This window comes from Diceros bicornis, chromosome 14, assembly GCF_020826845.1.
Source record: "Diceros bicornis minor isolate mBicDic1 chromosome 14, mDicBic1.mat.cur, whole genome shotgun sequence".
Classification (NCBI taxonomy): Eukaryota; Metazoa; Chordata; class Mammalia; order Perissodactyla; family Rhinocerotidae; genus Diceros; species Diceros bicornis.
Window position 1 is genome coordinate 55,925,481 of NC_080753.1, and position 24,343 is coordinate 55,949,823.

The window sequence follows — 24,343 nt, forward strand, 5'->3', positions numbered from 1 at the left end:
GTATCCTCAAAACTGAATAAGGGAACAGCAAGAGATGCTCGAGTGCTATATCTTCTAATACCAAAAAGTGTGGAAAGTGTTCAAGAAAGAACCCACAATAATGGAGGATTCAGGGACTCAGGAGTCAATCCATGGCCAAAGCTGGAACAATTTGAGAAAAAAAATTAGTATTGTATTATAATCCAAAGTATAAAATAAATGTTCATGAGTCCATACTGATATAAATAAATAAACTGGAGAAAAGAGACAAATCTGTACAGAAGAATTCCAAATAATTTATGTAGCTACTCTGAAGGAGATGGAGCATAACTCCCCACTCCTTATAGATGGGGTAGGAATAGTCACTTCCTTCCAAAGAGTACTGGATGGAAAAGGGAAAGAAGAGTCACTTCACAGTGGAGAAACCTGACAAACACTACTTCAGCTGGGTGACCAAGGTTGGCATCAACTGTGGTAAGTCATGTTGACAGTATGGACCCTTGATACGATGTGGTGTAATGGCACTTTACCTCTGTGATCTTCCTCCTCCACACCCCAAAATCAAATCTAATCATGAGAAAAACAGCAGACAAAAGCAATTGGGGGGCACTTTACAAAACACCCGGCCAGTACCCTTCAAAATTGTTAAGGTCATCAGAAACAAGGAAGTCTGAGAAAGTTACAGTCAAGAGGAGCCTATGGAGACATGATGACTAAATGTAATGTGGCACCCTGGGTGGGATCCTGGAACAGAAAAAGGACATTAGGTAAAAATTTAGGAAACCTAAATACAGTGTGAAACATTAGATGACACAGTCACACATTGCTTAATAACGAAGCTAAGTTCTGATAAATGTGTTGTTAGGTGATTTTGTCACTGTGCAAACATCATAGAGTGTACTGACACAAACTTAGATGGGATAGCCTACTACACACCTAGGCTATATGGGACTAATCTTACGAGACCACTGTCGTATATGCAGTCCATTGTTGACTGAAACGTTGTTATGTGGTGCATGATTGTAACGATAATGTATCAATATTGGCTCATTAAATTGTGACAAATGTACCATACTAATGTAATATGCTAATAATAGGGGAAATTGAGTGTGGAGTATATGGGAATTCTCTGTACTATCTGCAAATTTTCTGTAAAACTAAAGCTATTCTAAAATTAAAAGTTTATTTTAAAAATATCCAAAAAAGCAAGTCGCAGAAAGATAATTTCTATTATATATCTATATAATCAACTCAGTAAAAAAGTCAGTATGTGTGTGTGTGTATTTCCACTGTATACACAAGCACATATACTTAACTGATGTATACCTATAGAACTGTGCTGTACAATATGGTAGCCACTGGTCACACGTGGCTATTTAAATTTAAATTGATTAAAGCTAAATAAAATAAAAAATAAGTAGCCGTTCCTCAGTCATACTAGCTGTATTCCAAATTTTCAATAGCTAATGTTGGTGGTTACCATATTGGACAGCACATAGAACATTTTCATCATTGCAGAAATTCTATTGGACAACACTGCTATAGGATAAATACATATATATGTGTCACTGCATTGAAAAGGCACTTAGGAATATACATCAAATAAGTGATTACCACTGGAGAAAAGGAGTTCACTTTTAATTCTATATTCTGTATTAACGCACTTTTTATTCTATATTCTGTATTATTTCTACTTTTATGAGCATATATTTTTATTATTTTTGTAGTTTGAAATGTTTTTCATTTTAGTTTTAAAATAGATTTCATTTTTTAAAAAATGGTGGATAAGACATCCTTTATTTTCTTTAGTTTTTCTATGATTTTCCACGTGTCTATTAGAGGCACTATTTGTTTAGCAAACTTAGCACTGAAAGGCTACTGAAAAACTTTGGCATTTGATAATCAAGTAATTATAATAATATTAATATGAGTCTTTTTCCTAAATATCACCTTGATTTTTAAAAAAATGAATAAACAAAGCAGGCAAATATAGAAAGATAACTTCCTCCTGACTCAAATTTTAAAATAGCTGTACCCACTTTAAATGAAACTGATCTTCCATTATATCCTTTTCTCTATGATTCCCAATTACTTTCCCCAACACCCCACAAAAGGAAATTTTAATTATTTTTCAGTGGATGGGTACTTTTTAGTTGGGTGTGTATGTATGAATGTATTTATTTCGATTTTTTTTTTTAATGCTAGGAGAATTACTTTGTTAAACATGCTTTTTAATGGATACTAAACCAATCATCAAATAAAAATACACAATAGTGTATTCCAAAGGTGGAAAACAATATATTAATTTATTTCCAAGAAAACAACATGGAACATCATCAAAGACAAAGACGGATTCAGTAGTTTCAGGGCATCCCGATGGGCTAGCAGAAACCCACTAGCCCAAACACTACATTCTTCCAATATTAAAGCACTTGAGACATAGGAGAGATGACCAGCAACGGACATGTAAACATCTTCTATTCCAAAAGATTTCTCACTCTACATGAGAAAGATCCAGTGTAAAACATTTCTTCTTCTCAGGTGGCATCATTTAAATAAGTTGGAAAAAGATGATTTTTAGACTATGCCATTAGCTCTGGATGTATTCCTCATCCCTCAACCCTTTACCACCCAATACGGTTCCATCTCTTTCAGTAGCCGGAAAAAAAAGGGATTTATTTCAAAGTCATTCCCTTTAAATATGATTAACATTCAACAGGCACAATTACAGGAAAAAAACTGTGTTGATTAAACGTGTCATTAGTTGTAACTGTTTTTCATTAGAATAAATAAATATTAAGGAACTCAGTGGATTAGAGGAAAACACAAGTAGACGACATTTTTCTGAGGTGACAGGACTTTTTCTCAATATTAACACTGAGACCATTCTTAAAACCTACCTTCTCTAGTACACTAAATATGGCTTTATTTCATCTTCTCTAAATAGTCCACCTCAGGAAATGAACTAAGAAGACCAGTAAGAGAATCCCAGTTCTCAGACAGAGAACTTGTTTCCTATGCTTATTATCAACTTCTCTCAGCCTCACTCTCTTCATCTGCAACATGGGGGTTATCAAGTATTGATACAAGAGTATTGTGAGGTTTGACTGCAAGGAGACATATAAGGAGCTAGCAGAATGCCTAGAACACAGTAGGCTTCAGCTTTTGTCTCCTCCTTCCCTTTTCTCTTTTGAATAATCTCTGATTTAAACCTCGACTTGTAATTACTGCGCTCCTTGGCTCAATATCACACTCTACAACCCTGCAGAATGAATGTATTAAAATACAAGCACTCTAAGATTCTCTAGAGCAGGCTTTCCAATGTTAACATTATTACCAAGATTTTTAGAGTGAAAAAGCTTCTGTCTTACTTTTCCTACTTGTCTCAGCATATGTCTGGTGTATAATAGACACTCAAGAAATATTTATTGATTGCATGCTGAATGAATGAATTGGATAAGTGAGCAGGACAAGGGATAAACGACAGAGATGCTCACCCACACTCAAAAGCTCTTAAAAATCTAGGCATTCTTATCAGCACCAGGCACTGTAAAGCTACTCAGAGAATACTATGGAGTCCTTCAAGCCTCACAGGATAGAACTTGGTCTCCATTTTGCAAGTAAGATAACTTTGGTGGGGGTGGAGGGTGGTGACAGAAGAGGAAAGTGATTCATTCTGGGGTGTAAGAGACTTGAGACTAGATCCATGCAATAGCACCTTTTTTCTAAGAATATCTTCATTCTGAGAGAACTTTTCAGTGTTCTCAATGGAAGATGACAGACAAAGGATCAGAGCACATTATGACACATAATCGAGAAACGTTCAGTTTCTCTGGGGTCCTTTTACTGGATCAGCAGGCAGTGACTGCTGTCTGAAAGCAGATCCTGCCTCCTGCTAATGACTTCACATTCTGTACAGAACTTTAGACACAGTAACTGAAAATGCTAGTGTTGAAACTCAGGAACGAGATCTAGTTCTCAATTCTAGTAGCTCAAGTTTTAAAGAAGATTGGTGAGTTACCCACAAAACTGTTTCCATGCCTATGTGAGGTTGAGCAAAGAGGACTGGTGCCCATTAATATGGGGCTATAGATCTGTTATAAATGATTCCTTCTTCAAAAAAAACCCAATTCTTATTTTCCTAAGGAGTGTTATCTACAATTTTCCTTTTCATAAGAACATCTATATATGATGAGTATCTGGTGGAAAGATCTGATAACAGTTAAATTTATCATTGATCAGAGCAATAGCCTGATATAGAGGTGAACATCAGGAAACCACCAGAGTGGCTAATGTGCCAGGCTGGCTCTGTGCAGCCACCCTGTTAGCATAGTTCACAGTGTCCAGTGGATATTTTAACATATAATAACGTAGCCAGGTCCTGAGGCATAACCTTGGTCCCGAAACTGTTAACATAACCTAGGCAAAGATTTTTTCACAAAGAAGGGCTCTTCTTCCCAACTGTGATTTCCCTTCAAGCAGAAGTTGTAGTAGATCAAAAATACCAGCTGGGTTGTATTGCAGTTTCACTCTGATTTAGGGTTCTTTCTCGAAGCCTCAGTTCTAGGCATTCCACAGTAAGGGGGTAGGTAGTAAGCTCAAACTTGTTAGCAAAGAGGCTTGGCGAATTAATCAACCACTTTAAGTCACCATTTCCATAGATACAAATGCCATGTACGTAGTGGCCTGCAAAGCAGAAAACAAGAAACGGTCAAAACATGCTTGTTTTCAAAAGTCAGGGCAGTGAACTTGCAAGATGGTAGAGTTACCGCCTGACTACTGAGTAGCTAAAACTGCCAAGTGCTATGGGATTCTAATGCAAGACAATTGTGTAAGCCCAGCCCACAAGGAAGCTAAACATTTTACTGGAAGACAGAGGGTATGAACGTGTATTGGAAGAAAATGACAGTTAAACAATATAAAGCAAAAACACAAGAGGCATCACAGGCGGTTCATGTATTATCAAATGAGGGCTATGGATGAGAAGTTCTAGAAGCGTCCAGATGGGAGAGGTCTTTATGGGTTGCATTGGTCAGGCCTCTTCCCTGAGCTCCGGCCTAGCTATCCAAATGCCTGCTTTATATCTCCACTTAGATGAGTAATAAAGCAACCCGATATAACATGTCAGGGCTGAACTCCTTAATCCTCTCCAGGTCTTCCCTATTGTGATCCATGACAATTCTATTCTTCAGTGCCCTGGCCACTTCTCCCCTTTTCTCTCATTCCCCTGTCAGCAATTCTGTCCACTCAACCTTCAAAATAGAAATAGAATTTGACCACCTCCACTACTACCATCCCTGCCCGAGTCACCTCCGTCTTCCTGTCTCGATTATTACAATAATAACTGGTTTCCACTGCCCTGTCTTTGCCTGTTAGTATATTCTCAGCACAACAGCCAGGGGGATTGTTTTAAATGTAAGCAGAACATGTCTCCTCTGCTCAAAACCCTCTAATGGCTTCTCATTTCATGTGGAATAAAAGCCAAAATCCTAGCAATGGCATTTAAGACTCCTCAAAGTCTGGCCCTTTATAACTTGGACTTACCTCCCACCACTTGCTCATTCAGTCATAACCCTTAATAACCCTCACTCGTTCACTTTGGCCACACTGGTCTCCTTCCTGGTCCCAAGCACACCAGGCATGCTCTACCTGCGAACCTGGGTTTGCTCTTCCTCCTCTGGACCACCCCCTTCCCCCAGACACCCTCAAGGCTCCCTCTTGCACCACCCCAGGTCTCTGCTTCAAGACCATCTTCTCAGTGATGCCTTTTCTGACCTCCTTTCCTTCTTCCTTGATTCATTTTTCTTTTGGCACTTATTACTAACTGATATATTTATGTATCAATGCCATGAAGGAAAATAATATTTTGTTCATTGTATTTCTTTCCAGACAATTGTTTATTGTCTTTCTCCCCAGACTAGAATATAAGCTCCTGAAGAGTTGAAATTTGAGACCATTTTGTTCACTCTTTGTCCCTTGGAACAGTACCCAATAAATATCAGATGTTAAATTAATAATTGTTGAATGAAAGGATGGAGAAGGAGGGGTGGAGAGTTAGTGGATGGGTAGAATTGAGAAGTATCAGGGGGATGGACGGTGGTTTCAGTTGGGGAAAATGCCTCTGGAAAAACTGTAGAAGTGGGAATTTTCTGGTAGAACGGAGAATTTTGTGGGGGAATGGGCGAGAAACAAGAATGGTAGGAAGCTGGAACTCTTTTCCAGAGGTTGCTGGCATATAGTAGACTTACTATGGTTGACTGACTGAAAACAGACTAAAAGGTTGGGCCTTTTTTATCCCATAAATATGGAGAGTCTTTGAAGATTTTTGAATAGAAGAATCAAATGATAAAATTGATATTAGAAAGACTGATTTTCCAGAGCTCTGCTGGCTACATTAGAAATCAATCAAGAGACTGCAGTAATGACTTAATGTAACCAGAGGGCTCGTTCAGTTAATGATTGCCATGAGTGGGAAAGGAAGGGTGTTAGAGGCAGAGCACAGAGGGACTGACAGGATGTGGTGATTCATTCAACATGGCTGGGAGGAAGTACAAGTACAACAGAGAGTGAAAATCACTGGGGAAAGAAGCCAAAGTTGTGGAAGTTAAACAGTAACCTGGGTGGTGAGAAGAACTGGATGCCTGGGCAGCATGCACATGCTTAAGAAGATGGAAGTGGACAGGAGAGAACACTTCAGTCTGAATCAAGCAGAGGGTGCACAGACAACTGGGTCTTCAGGATAGAGGCAATAAGATCTGAGACACTGAGATTGCAGGAGAGCAGGGGGATAATTTAGGAGGACCCACACACGACTGACGACTGAGACCACAAATGGTGGCTTTGGTTGTGAGTACAGGTAACATTTCCTCTTGAAACAAGAGGGAACAACGACAGAATGTGTCCAAGATACTCTAAGATTGAGGAAAAGGATGACATGACAAAGGAATTAATGGAGGAATTGTGATCAAAGTCTTGAAAGTTCTTCCTAAAGTTGACATTATCACCTTTTGAGAGTGGAAAGGCTGTTTTAGCATAAGATTAACAGCTTAAAGGTGAGCAGGAAAGCTGAAAAGTTGTATGCTGGGAAGGGCACCAGGAAAATAATGAGGTAAATAAAAGAATAAGTAGGCAGCCAGGAGGATCTAGCTGAAGTTAGGTAGCAGGTTCCTGTAGTGGGTGAGTGTAGGACAGTTCTGCAATGTTCTCCAGCAACGTTCTGCTTAGGGAAACACAAATGGCAAAAAGCAGATAGCGCTAATGATTAAGAGTAGGAATTAGCCTTGGAGGGTCAAATGGCAAGGGAACTAAAGTGTTAGTGAGAAGAGAATGGCACATCAGCTCACAGCACAGAGGCTGGACAATGAGTTCTCAGAGGGAAACTGGTGGAAGGAGGAAACTGGAAAAGCTGAATCTCTGGAAATCTCAATTTTAAAAAAGCAAACACATTTAAAACAACAACAACAACACATTTTAGGTGTGGGGATCTAGCACTGAGCAAATTGGTCAAAAATCCCAGCCCTCTTGAAGCTTCTGTTCTCGGGAGAAAAACAGTAAGGATGTAAGTTGGTGAAGGAAACTAGCAGAGGTGACAAAGAGATTGTCCTCAGAGATGGGAGCTTCAAGTTCAAGACCATAGAGCTAGAACAGTGCTCTGTGATTCTAATTGCTAAGAGGGCCCATAAAGTGAGTACACACACACGGGTTTGAATAAACCCTATTACTCCCAGCCAAGGGGAAAAGGTTTAGATTGTATTGTATAGTTTGAGGGATGGCTTTTATGCTCTGAACTCTGTAAGGCTTTCAGATATTCTTTGGCCTAACAGCTACTAAGAGAAGAAAAATGAGACACTTGCCTGAGTGAGGCTTGGGCTACCCAAGCTTTGTACCCTATGTAGGTTCCTGGCTAGGGGCCACTCTGTACTAGGTAGGCCCCTACCTGTCCTGTGATCAGAAAAGGCCCCTCCAAAAATGCAAACCTGACTAGCCTATACCTCCTCTACTGGGGCAGGGCCTGAATACAGGTGATGACAAAGAGACTGAATGTAAGGCTCTACTTGTGGGGCGGGCAGCTGATGCACAGTGGAACGGGAGCTTCTGTGGTAGGGGAGGGCTGCAGCTCCAAGGTAATGACATCACATCGGCCCCTGTTATGGATGTTGAGGTCCTCCAGTGTTATAGCTGGGGAAGAAGTGGAGAAGCAGATCAGAGGATGACTGTGGTGGTCTTAGAGGGAGGATGATAGGGGTTATGGAAGGATGTGGAGAAGACATGTCCCAAATATTGGGACCCCCACTGATGGTGATGGTCCATTTTCTAAAGAAGACCCAGGAGATCAAAGAGCAAAAGCAACCTCCTCTCCATCCTCCTCCTTCCACTAGAAGGGCAGGCTGTGATGAGAATGCAAGCAGGTGGCATGAGCTGTCCTGTGGGGAAAATGTGGGCTGCCTAGGTAAAGATATGATTATGCTTAAGAATAGATTGAAATTTCTGTACAGTGACATGAGGATGTTGCTGTCCACAACGGAAAAGGACTCTTAAGAGACAGACATGAGAAGGAAGTTGAGTGTAATGGAGACTGCAGAGAAGTAGCATGTTAGAGGTTTTCATCTGAAACATTAGGTATGGATAAGATGGACTGATGAGTGAAGCCATGGACTGAGTGGAGGAGGCAAAGCCTCATTACCACAGGAAGAAAAGGTCAAACCTCCATATTCACTCACTCGTTCATTCACTTAATCACTCACTCACTGAATAAATATTCATTGCATGCTGTTATGGGCTGAATTGTGTCCCCCTCAATTTATATGTTGAAGTCCTATGTTGACTGTATTTGGAGACAGGGTCTTTAAAGAGATGATTAAGTTAAAATGAGGTCATATGGGTGAGTCTTAACCCAATATGACTGGTGTCCTTATAAGAAGAGGAGCTTAGGACACAGGTACACACAGAGAGAAGACTATGTAAAGACACAGGGAGAAGACAGCCATCTGTAAGCCAAGGAGAGAGGTCTCAGAAGAAACCAACCCTGCAAGCATTTGATCTCGGACTTCTAGCCTCTAGGATTGTGAGGAAATAAATTTCTGTTGTTTAAGCCACTCAATCTGAGGTACTTTGTTATGTTAGCCCTAGCAAAGAAATACACATGTCCACTATGTACCTGGCAAGAGCTTGAATGGAATGTATACCAGTACTGATAAAAACCCTTCTTCATAAGGTTCTATAGAAGTAAAAACTATTTAAGGTTTCTAGTTCTTGTCCATTTAGAGGAGAAATCTCTCTTGTTAGTATCATCTGCCATCAAGTCAGAACTGCAGCAAACACCTCCCAGCCACCTGGAAGCCTGTCTGTGGAGGCAGCAAAGGCCGACATGAGGGGTGGGAGTCCAGCTTGCTCTGCGGTAAGAACATGATATCACTTCTTCTCATCCTGACCACTTTTCCCTCCTAACTGCTGCACTCCCAAAAGTAACAGAGAGAGGAAGAAATAATAAAAAAAGCAGAAACTAGCAAGAAGAATGTACCTTTATAATTTGAACCTACCTCTACATGTCCCCAGGTAATTAGGAGCTGGAGAACATTTGTGGGACGCTTAAATTTATTTTTCAAGGACTGTGCCTTGAAGCCTCTAGCTACTCTACTTAATAACTCACAGATTGGTCTAAATATACCAGCAATTCTCTCCATGAGAACCCTGTATTCCACAACTACCTTCATGCCCACACCAGCAAGCAGTATAGCCTCAAAGTGTGAAATAAATGCCTCACCATGGCAGCCTCCATGTTTATCTTCCATGTCAATCCACTTCACAGCTCTGAGGTTACCCATCCATGATGCGTTTGGCATGGAGCCAGGGACACCTGCAAGGTTGATAAAGAAGAAAAGCAGAAATGAGAACCAAGAGAGAAAGGTGTCAATATCATCAAGGAAGTCTCCAAGTCATGCTTATTTTCTTTCATTATATTATCTTTCACACCAGACTTTTCATCATGAGTGCAACACCCCCAAAGGCTTGTGGTGTGACTAGTTGGTAGTTATGAGCTTGGTCCCGTCACCAGCAAAAAGAATCTATTGACTTTTTTCATAATGTGTGCAAAAGGCTGCAAAATAGAGTCTAAGAAATACCACAGTATGAAACCATAAGGCAGATGAAAAAGTTGGGATTTTTGGTCTATCTCTCAATGGCCTTTAATTGAATTTACTTTCAATCCTAACATTAAAATTTTTTGGGATTTTCCAGATGACTTCTATCTTAAAGTGAATGCTCAGGAAACAAGCTACTCTATGTCCTTCGCGCTAATAAGTGAGAGTGATTCCAAAGTTGTTCTTATATGAAGTTGCAATGTTAGGCATAGAGAAGGAAAACATCTTGTTCACTATATATACTCATAAACAAATCCTTTAACACACTACCCTTTTTATTTGTTAAAATACTTCTTGAGCATTTGGCATTGCCAAGCATTGTGCAGGCACTGGGGATGGAGAGAGAAACAAGACATGATTTCTGATCCCCCATTAAGATGATGAACTGTTTATCCCAAGCAGTAGGTTTTGATCTTTGAGTTCGTCCTAGGAAGATTGGTGTGCACTGATCCATTCATGTTCTCTATTTCTTTCAGTTGCTCTTTTGACCAAAAGTTTAACTGATGACCCATTATCTGATTAGTATATGACCTAACTCATCTTTGAAATGTGAAGAGTTAGCCTTATAAAAAGGGGAAGGAGCTTGAGGTTGCCATCTTCTAAGCCAGGGCTTCTCTACCTCAGCATAAGTGACACTTGGAGCTGGATAATTCTTTGCTGTAGGGCCTGTCCTGTGCATTGTATGATGTTTAGCAGCACCCCTGGCCTCCATCACTAGATGCTAGTAGTACATACCCCCCAACTGTGACAATCAAAAATGTCTTCAGACGTTGCCAAATGTCCCCCCGTTTGAGAAATGCTGTGTTAAACTATCTCAAATAACCTTCTCCATCTCAAATTTTGGATAGGTCACAGAGATTGAAGGATCCACTTAATCATATAGAGTAGTTATACCCCAAGATTTCTGTTACTGAAAAGGGAGTATATGGGAATCAATGTAAGGGCAACTAAAAGAGGATTATTTTGTTTCATAAGAGCTGCAGCAATTTTCACCAGTGAGAAATGCAATGTGAACATAATTTTGATGTAATGGCACTACACAAATGATGTCTGTACCCAAACTGCAATAGTCCTTTCTTAGAAAATCTTTGTAAATATTGAGAAGACATAACATGGTAGGCAGAATAATGCTTCCCCGCCGCCACCCACCACCAATAGACACTCAAAGAAGTCCGCAAACGGAATTAAAGTTGCTAATCAGTTGACCTTAAAATAGAGAGATTACCCTGAATTATCCAGACGGGCCCAATGTAATCATAAGGGTCTTGAATAGCGGAAGAGGGAGGTGAGGAGTTGGTTGGATTGGTGCAACGTGAGAAGGACTCGACTAGGTCTTTGTTGTTTGAAGACAGAGGAAGGGGTTAAGGAATTAGGGTGGCCTCTAGAAGCAAGAAAAGGCAAGGAAACGAATCCTGCCCAGGCCCTACAGAAAGGAATGCAGCCCAGCCAACGCCTTGATTTCAGCCTGGTGACACCCACATCAGACTCTGACCTACAGAACCATAAGACGATACATTTATGTGGTTTAAGCTGCTAAGTTTGTGGCAAATTGTTACAATGGCAAATACAATGGCTAATATACATGTTAGTGAGAAAAAATTACCCAAGACGATGGATATTTTTTAATAAGAAAAAAATTAAATAAGACTAATACTTCTAAAGAAGTTTAATTGGATTATGCACATAAAATTTTTTCCTCTTTAACAACATTAATAAAAATGTGCATTTTCAGAAGAAAAAAAGCTCTTTTGCCCTGATGTCATATGATAACTATATGATAATCTAAATCAAGAATGGTACCAAGGTCTCCCAATTAAAATTAAATTTTGTACTGCCTTTCCTGTAAATAGTATGAGTTTTTACCCCTAAAGGCTCTCTATAAGGCAAGATTCTTTCTTGCTGCCAAACTTGAAAACTCTGCTTGTCAATGTTGAGTATTCAAGAAAAATACTATTTATTAATAAATAATTAATTCTTAATAAATAAATAATTCTTCCTATTGCTTTAACTTGCATTTTAATACTTTAGAAATTATTTTAGTGCTTGCCTATCCAAAAAGAAGCTTCTTTATTTTGTTCTTAGCACACATTTTAAGAGAATTTAGAATAAAACTTGCCTTAGTTAAGTTGAGGATGGGGAGAGGGCAGTCTGGAAAGCAAAGAGATAATGTGGTACATTTATTCATGTCAGCAAGATTAGCTGACATGTATGTGATTTTTATGAGTCTATTTTGGTTAAATAACTATAGCAGAAAAGTGAATAAAACACTGCCATGATGAAAACTCCCTTACCCTCTTTTAAATGATTCCATTTTTAAAAGGACAAGATATTTTTTTTCCTCTTTCACTCTCATTAATATTTATCATCACAAACTGACTCTTACTCAGAATCACATTCCATTATTCTAGAGATACGATCATGACATTTATAATTAATGATTACTGTCTTGAAAATAAACAGATAACACTCATTAACCTCCTGCTAAGGAAATTACAAACCTCATCTTCTATAATTTCTGTTTGATGACAAGTCTCAAACATGTCTGTTTAAACATTATTTGTGTTTGTGCATAAAAAATTACATTTTTAAAAGCAGAAGCGAGGAGAGGGACAAACAAAGACGACGCTGAATTCTACTTTGTCTTTTTTTGCAAAGAATCCTTGCTCTTCAAGTGTGGTTCTTGGACTGGGAGCGTGTTAGACGTGCAGAACCTCGGGCCCCACCCAGTCTGAGAGGCTCTGGGCTGTAAGCAACACTGTGAAGAGGACACAGCTTCTTTTTCTCCTCTCCTTGAAGTCTTTCCCTCCGCCTTCATCAAGTTTCCAGGTTAGCCTCTCACTTAATCTCCTGTTCTCACTCAAATTCTGCTTTACGAAAGAATCTGGTACTCTATACATTTTCATCCTTTGGTTAATTTAGTGAACTTGTCCCCCCTGCTGGAAACATAAACATTTTAATAGACCTCTCAAAGCACCTCCTTAAAGACAAACAGCCCACCTGTTCTGGAGAAAAGATGCATTGAGCAGAGGGCCAGTCCTCATGGTGCCTTTGACTTCACAGCATTTGGCCCACAGGAGATGCTTGATCAAATAAGGAATGAATGAGCGTGGCATGTGAGAGTTGCCCCATCAACTTAGTCTTTATGATGGTGAGGATCACTTAGCTTGCGTGTGGACCAGACAGGCCAGGTTGCTACCTTGGTTTCCCAGTAGGCCACTGTGATTTAAGGTATAATAATGTTCTATTTCTCAGTACTGAAAAGCATTTCTTCTACCCTCATAGTAAGGGCCAACCTCTATCAGTTTGCCACATGGCAACTGCCTAGGTGGCCATCAATCATCTATTCTCTACATCTTCCCTGCTTGCTACAACTGGCTTGGGGAGGAGATAAAGTCTCAACAAGACTTCTGGTGACAGCTCAATTCGAAAACTCTGTAGGCATCACTTGGTTATTATTCTGAGATCAATGGCAAGCAAAAGATTGAATAGCCTATATATATAGTGTGCCCACTATTCAGTAAGTGATTTAATTTGGCTTGGGTTAAAACATACGTGGAGACCCCAAAGTTATGATCCCATCCCCTTTGCCAATGTCTAGTTGCTCCCTCTACTCTCTAAAAACATCTACTGAGCCTAACTCTGTTTCCTGCTTTTCCTCCCAGAGATTGACATCAGGCTGAACCCCCGATGGAACAGACCCTGGCCTAGGGATTGGGGAACATAGTTCTCATCCCAGCTTTGTGGTTAACCAGCTGTGTATCCTTGGGCATCGGTGAACATCTCCCAGGCTCACCTTTCAAACGAAGTAGGTAGATTAGATCAGTGGTTTTTCAACCTTTGAGACTCCAGTCCACAGAAAAACAATTTTACACCGTCACATACACACACACGTAGATAAAGTAAACAAAAATTTCACAAAATACTTAGGGTTATTACATGCAATGCACTTGTTTTCTATGTTATTTTCTAGTCTAGTCTCATGTTAAAAATTCTGGCCAAAATCTACTAAAGTGATTTCTGGCTCCACTAATTGGATACACTCCTATTTAAAAAATACTGGACTAGATGATTGTGTTATTATTGTTGTTGTTATGATTACGATTATTGTTTGTCAAGATTCTAGGAGGATAGTTATGGGGCATATGGGTATAAATCTACCCTCGAATCACAAGTATCCTAGGAAGGGTCTATTTTGCATTATTTTTAGAATAGGGTAAAAAGAAGATACCAATATTAGCAGAGAAAACATTTTAAACTATAAAATCCAACTCTTATTTGCTCTTCATCGGCTTATTTAAACAAAAGATTTGAGATAAAGTTTACAGAGTAATGAGGAATGCTTTTCTTGGGGCTTAGCCTTTTTTAGTCAAATAACTATATTTGTTGAATAAATGAATATAATTCTTTGAAATGTAAGCTTTATTTATGTTGACCTGACTTTCTCCTTATTGTTCTTACACAGTGAGGTCCTCATTTGGAGAGACCTATATGTGGTAACAAATCCCAGCAATTGCTTATTATTTAAGCTCAGCTGTATGCTTTTTAATTTATTAAATGAACAAGGAGTTTTGTTTTTAAATGTCAAAAGTCCATGCTGATGTCAGCGTATTGAAAGGGGATTTCTCACAGTTTAACGGTGGTGCTGCGAACTGACACAACTCTGGAAAATCAATTTGGAATTGTGTAGGAAAAGCCACTGTAACTGCCAATTCCCTTTGGCCTTTTAAACCGATAGCTTCAAAATAAGCTAGGGAAATACTTTTTAAAATGTGAAAATCTGTATATGAAGCTGTTCATTACGACATTAATTATACGTAATGACAAACAGCACAGGTTTTAAAGTCAGAAAGTTGACATTTCAAATCCCTACCTCTGCTATTACAGACTGTGTGACCTTGAACAGTCACGTAATCTCTTTAAGACATCTCGTACTGATCTTCAAAACCTCACAGGGTTTTGTTAGTGTTAAATAAGATAATGTGTGTGTTGTGTTTAGCATAGTGTCTGGCATACTTAACTTCTCAATAAATGGCTGAAAACACAATCCCTGTATTAAAATCAAGGGGACAGCGTAGCTGTGGAAGAGACTGCTTTTTTACTATAATCCAAAGCAAGTTTCTCAGCCTCCGTACTACTGACATTCGCGCCAGATAATTCGTGCTGTGGGGACTGTCCTGTGCATTGTAGGATGTTTAGCAGCATCCCTGGTCTCTCCCCAGTAGCTGCCAGTAGCAGTCCCTCCCATACCTGCCCCCACCACCCAGTTGTACAACCAAAAATGTTTCCAGATATTGCCAAATGTCTCCTGGGGAGCAAAACTGCCCCTGGTTGAGAACATGAAATTGTACATTATTAATAAAACTGTGTACAAATATTTGCATATGAAATGAAGAACTTTTTTTAGTTTATAAAACTTTCTTTAATGTTATTAGATTGCTTTTATATTTTTTAAAAAGTTTATTTACATATGTCTGAGTTTATCTGCTTTGCTGATTTAGCAATCGTGCTTGTGAATATTGTAAGAATAATTCAACACAAGAAAAAAATACACAATGTTCATTGTTGATTAGCTCTAACAACAAAAACATGGAAAATCACCTAATAACCCGGGAAATGTAGCGTTAAATGACTTGTAGCCTCTTTTTCTTATTGTTAATTGGGGTCGTTTTTAGAAATAAAAAGATACATTTTTGTTTTCGCCTACCAGTGCTTCATTAATCACTTAGGATTTTTAATGCACGAAACTTACTAAAAGACATCCTGTCTTGTTTCATGTGGATGTTTTCTAGAGTTCTACAGTCCCTGAGATAATGACATAGCATCCTTAAAGTGAACATCTCTGAATTCGACTGATAATTGCCAACAAACTGACTCCTCCTTGGTTGTAAAAGGAAAAGACAGAAGGAAGAAAGAAAGAAAAATCCAGAATTTTAGACTCAACGGGATTTTAGAAATTTTAATATGCTTTAATATTTTAATAATTTACCCTCATTGCCAAACTGTGCAAACCAGAGCCTAGGAAATTTAAGTGAATTGCTTAAGAGTATGGACATGCTAAATAACTTGTTGATTTTGTTTCAAATAATGTACTCACTTATTTAAATGGTTTTCTTACATGCCTCCTATGTTCTAGAGTAGATGCTGGGGGGAAAGACATGAATGAAAAGTTCTTGGAGCTTATGGCCTAGTGTATCCAGAAGGGTTTAAATTTATTGATATTTTTACTAGCAGCCCAGCACCTCAAGAGTCGTTCCTGGACAGTCTTCCAGTGAAGAACAGTAAAGGTTAGTGGTGCCTTTAGAAAAGTGGGCAGTCCTTGGCCTAGAGCAGTTCAGGTTTTAATACAATCCAGGCTTAAAGGTTGATCTGGGTCCATTGACCCTCTGCCTACATTTCTCTTGGCTACTTATCTTTAGCTCTTGTCAAATACCCTTTTAATTATGGCAAATTTTTCTGAGGCAGTGAAGATCTTCAGTTTCACTACTTCCAGACCGGTCACCTGACAATTTTCTCTTCTTTCCTCCACTAAACCATGACATTCTTCAAAATCCTTCCCCTCCATGATTAACCCAAATCCACTAGTTAATCTCGTCCAGCTATGACTGTTGAAATTTTGTGCAGTACAGAGGCCCCCAACTGATTTCCAATCTACTGGCAGTTCTTCAAGCCTCACCTGGCTTAAAATAAAAATTATACAGCTAGTAAAAATAAATCTATTTTACATCATACACAAAAATTAACTCAGAATGGATTAAAGACTTTAATGTAAGACCTGAAATCATGACACTTCTAGAAGAAAACATAGGCATCACACTCTTCAACATCGGTCTTAGCAGCATATTTTCAAGTACCATGTCTGACCAGGCAAGGGGAACAATAGAAAAAAACCAAATAGGGCTGGCCCCGTGGCTTAGCGGTTAAGTGTGCGGGCTCCGCTACTGGCGGCCTGGGTGCGGATCCCGGGCGCGCACTGACGCACCGCTTCTCCGGCCATGCTGAGGCTGACTCCCACATACAGCAACTAGAAGGATGTGCAACTATGACATACAACTATCTACTGGGGCTTTGGGGAAAAAAAAAAAGGAGGAGGATTGGCAATAGATGTTAGCTCACAGCTGGTCTTCTTCAGCAAAAAGAGGAGGATTAGCATGGATATTAGCTCAGGGCTGATCTTTCTCACAAAAAAAAAAGAAAAAGAAAAAAAACAAATGGGACTACATCAAACTAAAAAGCTTCTGCACAGCAAAAGAAACCATCAACAAAATGAAAAGACAACCTAGCAACTGGGAGAAGATATTTGCAAACCATATATCTGATAAGGGGTTAATATCCAAAATATATAAAGAACTCATACATCTCAATAACAAAAAAACTAACAACCCAATTAAAAAATGGGCAAAAGATCTGAACAGACATTTCTCCAAAGAAGATATACAGATGGCCAACAGGCTCATGAAAGGATGTTCAACATCACTAATTATCCAGGAAACGCAAATCAAAACTACCATGAGATATCACCCTGTATGGCTGTAATTAACAAAGCAGGAAATAAGTGTTGGAGAGGATGAGGAGAAAAGGGAACTCTCATACACTGCTGGTGGGAGTGCAAATTGATGTAGCCACTATGGAAAACAGTATGGAGATTCCTCAAAAAATTAAGAATAGAACTACCATACGATCCAGCTATTCCACTGCTGGGTATTTATGCAAAGAACGTGAAAACACAAATGCGTAAAGATATATGCACCCTTAAGTTCACTGCAGCACTATTCACAATAGCCAAGACTTGGAAGCAATCTAGGTGCCCATTGAGGGAGAAATAGATAAAGAACATGTGGTATATATACACAATGGAATACTACTCAGCCATAAAAAGGATGAAATCTGGCCATTTGAGACAACCTGGATGGACCTTGAGGGTATTATGCTAAGTGAAATAAATAAGAGGGAGAAAGTCAAATACCTCATGATCTCACTCATAAATACAAGATAAAAACAACAACAAACACATAGAGACAGAGATTGGATTGGTGGTTACCAGAGGGGAAGGGGGGAGGGAGGAGGGTGAAAAGAGTGATTAGGCACATGTGTATGGTGATGGATTGTAATTAGTCTTTGGGTGGTGAACACAATGTAATCTACACAGAAATCGAAATATAATGATGCACGTCTGAATTTTATACAATGTTATAAAGCAATGTTACCACAATTAAACAAAAAGACTGAAAATGAAATAAAATGTTTCTTTAAAATAAAATAAAATAAATCTATTTTTTAAAACTTCAACCTACAGTCGTGAAGCGTAGAAATCCAATTCTTGAGCCTCATACCAGACTGAATCAGAAACTCTGGGGGATAGGACCCAGCAGTCTTTTTTCTCAACAGGCCCTTATTTTAACAAGGCTTTAGAAAAGCCTTCATCAAAAGGTAGACAGGTGGAATTTGCAAGATGGGTAGCTCAAATTGTTGCCTGGGAATCAACACTATAGTGATTGTATGGAGGTAAAAATGGTTCTAGCACGTGAGAAGAGAGCCCAGAATCTGACCCACGGGTAGGCTGCACCAAAATTATGCTAACAGGGATTGAAAAGAATTAAAAGAAAAAAAAAATCAACATTTAAGAACTATTTCCCTTCTAAAAAGTATTGCTTCCAGTGCCCCAGTGCAAGTTTCTGAGCTTCAGCTTTCTGAGAATAAATTTGGATAAATAACTTGTCTTTCAGCATCTTCGCTCTGTGTTTTCTTTCGAAGAGTTTGCTCTGTGTGCGTACATGTTGTACTTTTTGCTTTTAATATGTTAAAGCAAAATAAGTTTCTTTTCATCTGATTTGCTTGTCTTGAGAGCAAAATTATGTTAATTCAATGTAGAAAAGAAATATTGACATGAAGAGCAAATGGGTTATATTTGTATGCACTATTCTGTGTTATTATTTCTCCCCTCACCGCCAACTAGTTCTGTTTAAGGAACCCTCTATCTGGCATCATACATTTCAAGCAGCCAAAAAATGACCATTAATTTCTCTTTGTAACTTGCCTCAAGCTACTCTGCTTTCCTGAGAGTGGGAAGTTTTGTGGGTAACGTATGAAACAATTAGCAAATTTATTATAATAATGTTGTTTCATGAAAGTTTGAGGTTGAGTGGTCACATTGAAAGAGTGGGCCTTTTATTTCAAGGTTAATGAAAGCTCCTGGAGGAAAAAACTCACATGATAGTGTCTGCCCATTGTTTGGCCGGCAAACCATTCACTCAAGAGTGGCAGAGTAAGCTTTGGGGGAGCTATGTCAGGCAGGGATGATTTCTGGCATGAAGAGGAGGGAAGTGCTCTCACATTAGACCTTTAACAGGCATTCCAGGAATACCATAATGTCTAAACAAACATCAGAACACGGGCTCTCATATATGGATAGATCCAGCCTCAGACAAGTGGCCAAATAGCTAGTAAATACTCTGTAAATTGTTGAGCAAAAGAAAAGAAGGAAGAGAGGAAGGCAGGAAGGAAAGAAGAAATAATCTGAAGTAATGCTTTCAAATTTCAGAATATATCAAAACTGCCTGGAGGGCTTATTAGAATAAAGACTGCTGGATCCTATCCCTGGAGTTTCTTTCTTTTTTAACTGAGGTATAATTATACATATACGTATAAATATATACATAAATAATAAATAATACATATGAATTATATTCATTTCAGGTGTACAACATAATGATTCAACATTTGTATACACTGAGAAATGATCACCACAGTAAGTCTAGTTAACATCCAACAGATTTTCAGTTGAGCCCCCACTGATTTCCAGTCTACTGCAGTTCTTCAAGACTTACCTGGCTCATAATAGTGTCACTTTCCTTTGCTGGCATTGCCCTATCTCAGATGCTCAACATCTCTCATCAAGACTATTTTAATTGCCTACAAACCAGTCTCTCTCCCTCCAGTCTGTCCACTTTGTTGGCAATACCATCAGATGGCTGTTTCTATAATCAGCGTTGACACTGTTGCCCTCCTATTTGGGGGATGCAAGATTACTTTGAAACTTCCTCCTTGTGTCGATTTCTTCAAGCCACTTTGAGATGCCCCCAACCACTCACTCTGTGACACCCGAAACCAAAGTCAGACTTGCCATCATCCCAGACGGCTCCTGCCAGTGCCTGTTCCACGTCTTACTAGAATCTGACTCCACACCCCACTTCTCGTTTACATTGCTCCTTCTGCTCCCTTTGGACCCAGCTTAATGTTTATTTCTCACCTCAAAAACTGGACTCTGAACTGCCATTTTTTTCTTTTGCTTCAGATTGTCACTAATCAAGCAGCCTACCCCAGCTAGCTCCTCACAACCATAACCCTGGCTGAGTCCATCAGTTCACTGCTATAGATCACATTCTGGCCAGGAAGATACCAAAATGCTGACCATGGCACGTAAAGATTTTTGCAACCTTGTCCCCAGACTACAAACAGCAGACTGGCAGTCCAGAAACCACATCTGATTGGTAGGCTTGTTTGGTTTGACCTCCATAGAAGTGGGGATGGAACACTGAAAAAAACAGATTTCCTGTGCAAGTCTGGACAGCTAGTGTCCCTTGACAACACTCACCAGGGCTTTGGGCAGCCAGGAGCTGTCCTGCCAGTCTGGTCCCCGACATGTGGTGCTCACTCATACTGTCTGCCTGGCCCTGTCGACATACAGTTTGCAACACTGGGTGTCCAGGCCTTACTGTCATCAGACCAGCTGTCACCCTTTTGGGAATTCCTGAGTTGGTCTTCCAAGTTCACATAGCTCCCCATACCTTGGCTTATGCAAATATCTGAGATAGAAAATAAGCTCAAAATAAGTCCTAGGGATGGAATGTACAGCATGGGGACTATAGTTAATGATACTGGATTGTATATTTGAAAGTTGCTAAGAGAGTAGATCTTAAAAGTTCTCATCATAGAGGACAAAAACTTGTAACAATGTGTGGTGATGGATGTTAACTAGACTTATTGTGGTGGTCATTTTGAAATAGATACAAATATTGAATCATTATGTTGTATACCTAAAACTAATGTTATATGTCAATTATATCTCAATTAAAAAAAGAAAGAAAAAGAAAACAAGCCCACACTTGTTAAGAACTAAAGTTACTAAAGTTTAAACCCTCAGATAGCCTCTCCTCTTTCAAAAAAAAATTTTTTTTAAATAGACTTTCTTTTCTTTTTTGTTTGTTTAGAGCAGTTTTAGGTTCACAGCAAAACTGAGTGCAAGGTACAGAGATTTCCCATATGCTCCCTGCCCCTCTCCTCTCTTTATACCTGATCAAGCTGGCAGATTTAGAAAATGGTAATGCGCATGGTGGGGAGGGTGTGGGGAAATGGGGCTCTCAGACCTGCCAGTGGGAGTGTAAATTGGTGCAATTTTTGCAAGAGGAAAATGACACTTTGTATCAAAACCCTTAAAAATGTGCCTATCCTTTGCCTCACCAGTTCAAGGTATTGAAATTTGTCCTAAGGAAGTTAGTTGTAAATTATTATTTGAGAGGCAGTGTAATAAAGCAGTGAAGAGGAGAGACACTGATGCTAACATTGCCTGAGTTCAAGGGCATGCTCTGCCAATTACTAACTGTGAGACCGCTGACAGCTTATCTGATCTCTCTGTTCCTCAGTTTCCCTATCTGTAAATGAGGGTAAAAACAGTACCTCAAGGAGTTCTTGTAAACTGTACAACATACTTAAAATACTCTGAATGGTGCTTGGTACATAGGAAGTGCTGTAAAAGTATCAGTCATCAATAACTACCAATTTTATTAATAAAACAATTAACTATTATTACTGATAAGACCTCCTGAATGCCCATAATTTGAGGCTTTGCTAAATAAATTTTTGTACATTCAAATGATAGCATGCTACAGAGCTACTATAAATTATGGTGAAGAATTCTTCATGACATGGAAAAACCATGACATACTGTTACACAAGAAGATCAATGATAAAAACAGTAAAAGCATATAAAAATGTATGCTTTTACATGAAAACAAAGACCGAAAGAAATATACTAAAAATTCTCTATTGAGTTTATTGATTTTTATTAGTATTTGTAGTTTTCTGTATTTTCCTCATTTTTTAAAATGTTACTCTTATGACCATTGGGGAGTAGGTAGCTGTTTAAAAAATTTCTTAACAACTGTTAAATTTCTTCTGAAATGAAAGTTAAATGTACATTCCCAAAATTAACTAGAAAAAATGTTTTTTTAAAAAAGATCCCAGTAAATGTCTTGCTTTATCAAATGCTATCACTGCAAAAGGATATATTTTGATATGTTGTGGTAGACTGCAAAAAACGGCCATGAATTCATCCCGTTGCCATCTGCACGCCTTCATTCAGCACAACTTTGCAGCTTTTCCATCAAGAGGTAGAGAATGTCTTTCTACCTCTGGAATCTGGCCGTGACCATGTGACTTGCTTTGGCCAATGGGACATTAGCAAATGTGACACAAGCAGAGACTTACAAACCAAACCATTCCTTGATTAGGGTCTGCCCTCCCCTTGAGGCTGCCAAGTGAAGCAGCCTGGCGAGCCCACTAGGGAAGGAGGCACCACATGGGGAGAAGACCCGGTCCCGAGAGTGATGCCGTCCAAGCCGATCCAGCCCTAGAGGAGCTGGCCCTGCTCAGAACAGGATCAGGAGAAACCTTCTTCAAGCCACTACATTTTGGAAGTTCTTTTCCTCCCCGGAAAACCTTAACTGATGTTTTTAAAAAGTGAAATCAGGTGCAAATGGTAGGGAATGAATGAGAGCCCAGTCAACAAGATAATCAATTCTATTCTCCAGTTTTTTCTCTAACTCAAGCCTTCATCTACATCAGTGTTTCCCACTCGGCTACACAATAGAATCATCTTTAGAAATTTTGAAAAGTGCCAATGACTGTGCCCTGTCTCCCAGATATTCTGAATTAACTGGTGAGCAGTGAGGCCCAGGCACTGGTATTTTTAAAAATGCTCTGGGCCGGCTCCATGGTTTAGCAGTTAAGTGCGCGGGCTCCGCTGCTGGAGGCTCGGGTTCGGATCCCGGGTGCGCACTGACGCACTGCTTCTCCGGCCATGCTGAGGCCGCGTCCCACATACAGCAACTGGAAGGATGTGCAGCGATGACATACAACTATCTACTGAGGCTTTGGGGGAAAAAATAAATAAATAAAGTTAAAAAAAAAAATGCTCTACGTAATCATAACCTGTAGCCAGGGTTGAGAACACCTGCTCTTCATAGAATATTTTATTGAACATCCCTTCAGAGGGATAATACTTTTTAGCTTCTAAAACACCAAGTACTGTGTCTCAATAAGGAGAGATTTTATTTTTCACCAAATAAAGCAACTTTATTTTTAAGTTTTGGAGATTTTAAAAGTACAGAAAAGTTCAAAGAAGAAACCAATTTTTTATCTCCGACTCCTCCAAATTAGCTCGTGTTAAGCATCTGGGCACCTTTACCTTGTGAATCTTTACTTTATTTCTCTTAAAAATACTATTCTATAATTTGTGAAAAATTGAACACTGAACTGTTAGAATGGATTCAAATAATGCATAAAAATACAAAGAACAAAAATAAAAGTTAACAAAACCCTAAAACACTACAAAACCTTACGCCTACAAATAACATTCGTTAGGAAAACATTATTTCATAAAGCATCTTTTCATACAAATAAATACTTCCATGTCACCTTAAGACTACAACATAGCTATTAACTAGTTAACTAACCTATATTGAATATAGATTGCAAAGAACCTTTCATAAGTAGCCTTTATCATTTAAATATATGGGTTGAGTTTCCTTAAATGAGTTTGGGCATCCGTTATGCACATTTTTACCACTTTTGTGGGTTTATCAGTTCAAAAAAACTGTTTCCTTAGGATTTAAGTTTTATTAGATTCCAGAACTTGAGAGATCCTGTTGCTAATTGTAGCACGTGAACACCAAGTAGTAAGCTGTCTCTGTGATCTACTTGTTTAGATATGGGTTCACAGCTTGAATCAAGTATTTGAATTTCAAGTGGCAATTCCTAGATTTTACCTTACTGTTTCAAATAAAAGTATTTACAGTATTGATTTCCCTTCTCACTCTGTTACATGGAAAGGGATTTCAGGGCAGGTCATTCCTTATTGGAATCAATAGAACATGCCCTGTACTGTTTTGTTTGTTGTCTGGGGAAAGGTCCTTAATGACTCTATGAGACAAATTTTCATCTTGCCCGCA

At 39.0% G+C, this 24,343-nt stretch overlaps 1 protein-coding gene across 5 annotated transcripts in view; it reads right to left on the bottom strand.

The window, feature by feature from the left end:
- Positions 1–2,253: 2,253 nt before the first annotated feature.
- Positions 2,254–24,343, bottom strand: part of LOC131414151 (N-acetyllactosaminide beta-1,6-N-acetylglucosaminyl-transferase) — a 126,099-nt gene continuing 104,009 nt past the window's right edge. For all 5 annotated transcript variants that reach the window (XM_058555282.1, XM_058555279.1, XM_058555278.1 and 2 more), the window contains 2 exons: positions 9,743–9,835; positions 2,254–4,665 (listed from right to left, as the gene is read on the bottom strand). In XM_058555282.1, coding sequence (XP_058411265.1) covers positions 4,475–4,665; positions 9,743–9,835 — 284 coding nt within the window. In that variant the 3' untranslated portion in view covers positions 2,254–4,474. The remainder of the gene's footprint in view (positions 4,666–9,742; positions 9,836–24,343) is intronic.